At 54.0% G+C, this 6,000-nt stretch overlaps 1 protein-coding gene across 1 annotated transcript in view; it reads left to right on the top strand.

Annotated features, from left to right (window-relative positions):
- Nucleotides 1-1,460: 1,460 nt before the first annotated feature.
- B4galt1 (beta-1,4-galactosyltransferase 1) overlaps nucleotides 1,461-6,000 on the top strand; it is a 57,189-nt gene continuing 52,649 nt past the window's right edge. The window contains exon 1 of the mRNA XM_042695656.1: nucleotides 1,461-1,947. Within this exon, the coding sequence (XP_042551590.1) occupies nucleotides 1,566-1,947 (382 nt within the window). The 5' untranslated portion in view covers nucleotides 1,461-1,565. The remainder of the gene's footprint in view (nucleotides 1,948-6,000) is intronic.

The following is a 6,000-nucleotide window of genomic DNA, read 5'->3' as shown; positions in this document are numbered from 1 at the left end:
TTTTTGGAACACATCCCTCATTTTGAAGAAATTCAAGTAGCCACATTAAAAGGCCTTTGGGAAGAGTCCAATATGGAGAATGGAGGCCCATGATCCACAATCCATTCTGAGCTCTAAGCTCCCAGCCTTCAGCCAGAAACAATGACCAGCCACATGAGGCCATTTTGGAACTACCAACTGTACCAATGCTTCACAGCTGATACCATGTGAAGCAGAACTGCCCAGTTAACTATACAACTGTGAAAAGCTGTTTCCGTTCTTTTTTTGAACCAGGGTCTCATCCTGTAGCCTCAGGCTGGCTTGGAACTCTGGATTCCTCTGCTTCCACCTCCAAAGTATGGGATTACAGGAATGTGCCACTTCACCAGGCTTCTTGAACTCTTTTACCTGCGGATGGGGTTTACTACTTCATGGCATTGTGATGCCGGGTAGTGCTAACAGAAAACAAGCAGGCGTCCCGACTCAGAGCCTGTATCTTCACCCCGTGCCCTGCGCTACAGGCGTCCTCTGCACTGAAAACCGAGCTGCACTGACTGGCCTTTGACTCCCTAGCCAGGCGTACTCCACAGCGGGGCGAGAGAAGCTACCGCGCATCCACTTTCCTCGCCGCCGGGGATCCCTGCAGGCCGGGTTTGCGCGCAGGCCTCCACGCACCGCCCCCACCGCCCGCCCCGCCCGCCCGGGCCAGGGTGAGACAGCGGAGTTTCAAACATCCCGGACAAGTCCTCGGCCACCGCCCCAGTTCTCGCCGGGCATCGACGCCAGTTTCCGGGACAACTGGCTCTCCACTGGGCAGCTCACCCGCCAGGCCTACTGGAAGCTCACCGGCGTGCGAGGCGCCCCAACCCCTTCCAAAGTCAAACTTCTCGGTTCACCGCCCTCGTGCCAGGCCTGTACCCCAGGAAGTGCTGGGGCCGGCCGAGGGCGGCTTGTTGGAGCAGGAGGCAGCGGCTCCTCACCGTGCACGCTCAGGAAGAAGAGTTAGGCGGGGTGCGGCTGGGCGTGAGACCCTCGAGGTTCCACCCCGGACAGTCCCACGCCGCGCCGCGCCGCGCCCCCTCCGAGCAAGCGGTTCCGGTCCCCGCAGCGCATCCTCTCAAGGAGGCGCCGTCCATGCGGTCCCGCCCCATTAGGCCTCGCCCACCGACGGCTCCGCACCAAGGAGGCCCCGCCCTCCTCTCACCCTCTCGTCCCGAAAAGGCCCCGCCCCTGGCGGCGGCCCCCGCAGCCCAGCCTCCGCGGAGGAGGTGCTGTCGGTGCGGTCCCGCCCCAGGAGGCCCCGCCCGCCGGCGGCCCCGCGCCCAATGAGGCTCCGCCCCCGCCGGCGGCCCCGCCCCGCCCGCGCCCACGCCTCCGGCGCCCTTCTGGTGGCTGCGGAGCCTAAGCCGGGAGTGTCGGCTTTCGGCCGGCTCGGCGCTCGCTCCCTCCCTCCCCCCCCTCCCCCCTTCCCTTCGCCCCTCCCCCGGTCGCCGTGGTCGCTTAGCGTCCGGCGGGCGGGCGGCCGGCCGGGCGGGCGGTCCTCTCTGCCCGTAGCCCACCCCCCCTCTTAAAGCCGCGGCGGGAAGATGAGGTTTCGGGAGCCGCTCCTGGGCGGCAGCGCGGCGATGCCCGGCGCGACGCTGCAGCGGGCCTGCCGCCTGCTCGTGGCCGTCTGCGCGCTGCACCTCGGCGTCACCCTCGTCTACTACCTGGCCGGCCGCGACCTGAGCCGCCTGCCCCAGCTGGTCGGGGTCTCCACGTCGCCGCAGGGCGGCTCGAACGGCGCCCCCGTCGGCGCGCAGCCCTCCGGGGAGCCCCGCTCCCGGGGGCCCCGGCCGCCGCCGCCTCTAGGCGTCTCCTCAGAGCCTCGGTCGAGCCGCGACTCCAGCCCCGCCAGCAACTTGACTTCGGGGTCCCCCGCCGCTGCGCGGTCGCTGCCCGCTTGCCCCGAGGAGTCTCCGCTGCTCAGTAAGAACTTGGGTCGGGGACTCCCCCCGGATTTCCCGGCCGGGGTCCGCCGGACTTTCCCCCACGCCTTCTCTTCTACGACTGCCAGTTTCCCCCGGATCCCTAGTCTGAGGATCCGGGCCGGGTCGAGCAGAGAGGGGCCGTTGGGGAAGCCAGCAGGCCGAGGCTCGGCGAGTTTGGGAGTCGGCTCAGTGTGGGTGAGAACAGCCTGGCCAGGCAAACCCTGAGTTGGAACCTTCAGGAACTCCGAGTAACCCGCTCGACTTTGGGGACCTTGAGGAAGAGCGTTCACCTTTCGGGGTCTTCTCATAGAGTCGCTCTGCTAAGAATGGGTTAACTTCCCCCCCCTTTCCCTGAGCCTTTGGGCAAAGTGACTTAGCTTCTCGAAAGTTTGTGTTGGATACGCAGAGATAACAAATGATAAGATGTTTGGAGGAGGGGGGAGAGAGTTGTTTTGGGAGAGAAAATGGAATCATGTAAATGAGGATTTAATTAGTGAGGGTAAACTCTCAGTTAAGTTTTTTCCGCCTTCGTGTGCATTTCTGCCTCTGGGTAGATCCCTGACCTGAGGCCCTCATGTCCCCTCCCCCCTCCCTCCCCAGCCCCAACTTCCTACTCCTGAAAGTTCCCCAAAACAGAGCGAGCTGGAAGATCCTCTCAGGGACAGAGGGCTTGTGCACTCTGGAGGTTGGAGAACTAAAATGTAACTAGTTATCAAGGGATTGATTGATTTTTTTTTTTTCTCTCTTTGACACTACTTGTCCATATATGCTCTGAATGAACCCCTGCAGGTTTCAGCCTACCTAAGGGGCTTCAGTGAGTGGATTTGCATTCGTGTCTGGTCAAGGCTGAGCCCCAGTCTGGATCTCTTCTTGACCTGTAATCCATGCCCAAAGTAGCCACAGGTTGCTCCCAGTGTTACCAAACAGGTGGCTGCTCATTTCTAAGGGCAGGTTTTAAAGAATGTTGTTCTGAGTAAGGGGCCCTGGCTGGCTGGCAGGCATCCTGCCAGTAGCACTGTCACGTTCCCGGAGAGCCCTGGCAGAACAGGCCTTCCTGCATGCTCTTGCTCAATTTCTTCAATAATTACTTCAATATTTTCATATCAAGTTTGGAAGGAACTTCTTGGAATTGGTCAAATGTGAACTGTTGCTATGAGGAGGACTTTTCATCAAGCAGAAAGTTGAATTCCTTAGGACAGGGTGGTTAGTCTGGGAAGCAGAGTTATCCTATACAACAAGGAAGTTGAATTTCTGTCCTATAGATGAATGTCTGGTTTCACTAATATTACATAGAGTTTCTTCCATGTGTTAATGGGCTTGTTGAAGCTTACCTGATAGAATTACTTTTAGGATTAAATGAGATTGTGTACTTTAGATACAAGGCTCACGGTAGGTACCAGGTACACAATCTGATATGATAGTAATACAATTTGTTTGCGACCTTGAAGTTTCATTTTCTCAGAGTGCCATGGAAATGGCTTTGAACAACGGAGAAGGAAGAGTTCAAGTCTATAGGCCACAGAGAGACCAGGGTTTTGTTTTTGTTTTTGATTGTTGCCTGGGCATTATGCAGAATGGAAGAAAAATCAATTAGCCAATTAAAGTACACTAACATTCATCCAGATTGGTGTTTGAGCCATAGGGTCTTTTTGCAAAAATAGGAAAAGACACAATGGTCATCTGAGCTGTTTTGTTTTGTAAAATGCTGTCCCTGTTAACTTGTCACCAGTTAGCGGTGTTGCTAAGTAGATTCTGAGATTGACTGCTCAAAAGGACTTCCTGGAAGCCAACATTTTGGAGAGAGGCGAGAGAGATCGCAGACCCCAGACATTTTCTCTGTGAACTGTAGTCCCATGACTTTCATGGGACTGTGACATTTAGGTGGTTGCTGAGATCCCACCCCCAGAAATGAGGGTAGAGGTCTTTCCATGATTTTGCAATAGAGTCCTTTGGTTTGAATGGTTGGGCACAGCTCCTGGAGTGGAAGTTCCTGGTTGCAGGAGAGGGGAGGATGCTTGAGAAACCTGCAAGTCTACTTGGAAGTGTGTAAGTAGCGGGGGCTGAGTCTAGCAGTTCAACTGGGCAGGTGTCAGCCAGAGCCCTTGCCCGGTGGTTTTGAGGTTGGAAGGAGAAAGCGTCCGTGGGGTTTAGAGTTGTGGCCTTTTCACTACTTACAGTTCCTTTTGCCAATTTGACTCTGCTTTGTTGTGTCTAGGGATCAGAGAGAGATGTTTTGATCCATGTCAGCTGATAGCTGGTGATAAGCACCAGAGAGGACTGCTAATAGGTCACTGTTCTGTTGCTGGGCTGTCAGAACATTGGAAAAGACTTTGATAGGCTTGGGTTATAATCCTTTGTTTGTGTGTACCTTGTGTGTACTATCTGTGTGACTTGAGGGCAGATTGTAGTGTTGGGAGTCATGGTAGTCTTCTCTGCTCTCTTCCATTAGCTAGTGTGAGCCCCATTCCCCAAAAATGTTGGCTGCCGTGGGGAAACTAGGAGAGAGCCTTCCCTGATGAGTCCTATAACTTCCCAAGAATTCTCCCCGGGAGTTCAGGCCTTTTCCCCTTGCCCTGTATCAGGCCCTCTGGGGCTCATGTAGGATCTCCTCTGGCAATAAGACTCCCTTTTCTGGTCACCTGGATGTTTGCCTGAGAGGGGAGGAGCAGCAGCCTTGTGTTTCTTTTCTGGGAATGTTTATCTCTGTTCATTTGGCACAGTCCAACATAACTTGACTGGCTATGGCACAGGCAGTCCAGAGAGGGCTGGGGTGGAGTAGGTTGGGGGAGGTAAGGATGTTCTGGGGAACTCAACTAGGACCAGATCCAGTTAGTTAGTATAGTTTCCTCAAGGGAGTGGGGCATGAGTTCTAGACTACTTCAATCTGAGAGTCCCCTCTTGCCCAGCTGTGCTCTGAGGAGATTCCTCTTCATTTATTTTAAAGGGAAACTGATCTAGAGGTGGATACCAGCAAACTGCAGCTACAGGTTGCCAGGGCCCTGGGACATTTGTTCAATAAGCCAGTATTCCTGGCTTATATGGGAATGTAGCTGAGCATCTACCATAATTTGTGGGCTCTTGGCTCTGAGGCATTTCTCTCCAGCATATTGCCCCCTTCTCCCATATGCACACATGTGCACATGAGGACACAAGCTGGCTGCCCAGGACAGAGTGTGCTGTGAGGCTTATTTGGGGATGAGAAGAGGTTCAGAGGTACAGATACTCACCTATATATAATCTTAAAGCTTTTGCTTAGGTAATTGGTCCTCCTCCTCCTCCTCCTCTTCCTCCTCCTCCTCCTCCTTCTCCTCCTTCTCCTCCTTCTCCTCCTTCTCGTCCTTCTTGACCTTCTCCTCCTCCTCCTCCTCTTTCTCCTAACTCAGGGCCTGGGCTCTGTCCCTGAACTTTTTTTCCCCCCTCAAAGCTAGTGCTCTACCACTCCAGCCACAGCTCTACTTCCAGCTCATTGGTGATTAAATGGAGATGAGTTTCACATACTTTCCTTCTCAGGCTGTCTTCAAACCAAGATCCTCAGATCAGCCTCCTGAGTAGTTAGGATTATAGGCATGAGCCACCAGCTCCTAGCACTAAGTAACTTTTTTATTTTTTTTAATTGGTTGTGGGGCCTGACCTCTGGGCCTGGGCACTGTCCCTCAGCTCTTCAGCTCAAGGTTAGTGCTCTACCATTTGAGCCACAGTGCCACTTCTGGCCTTTTCTGCTTATGTGGTGCTGAGGAATCTAACCTAGGGCCTTATGCATGCAAGGCAAACACTCAACCACTGAGCCACCTTCCCAGCCCCCAAGTAACTGGATCTCTTTAAACTAGCTTTGTCTTGTTGTTTTTGTTCTGAGGGAAATAATTTACTGACATACACACAGATATACTCCTTTTATAACAATCTGAGATTCAGAAAGCCTTGACTATCTGGCTTATTTTCATAATGAAACTTGGTCCCTTTTCCTGTATAGTATACTATCAGTAGAAGTAACTTCTGCTTGTAATTTACCTGCATATTTATCCTGGGGTTGTAGCTCTGTGGTAAGATCCCT

The sequence above is a fragment of the Dipodomys spectabilis genome, unplaced genomic scaffold (genome assembly GCF_019054845.1).
Source record: "Dipodomys spectabilis isolate Male_0828 unplaced genomic scaffold, ASM1905484v1 ptg000006l, whole genome shotgun sequence".
In the NCBI taxonomy this organism is placed as follows: domain Eukaryota; kingdom Metazoa; phylum Chordata; class Mammalia; order Rodentia; family Heteromyidae; genus Dipodomys; species Dipodomys spectabilis.
Note: the sequence above shows the minus strand (reverse complement) of the source record. Positions and strands in the feature narration are given on the sequence as shown.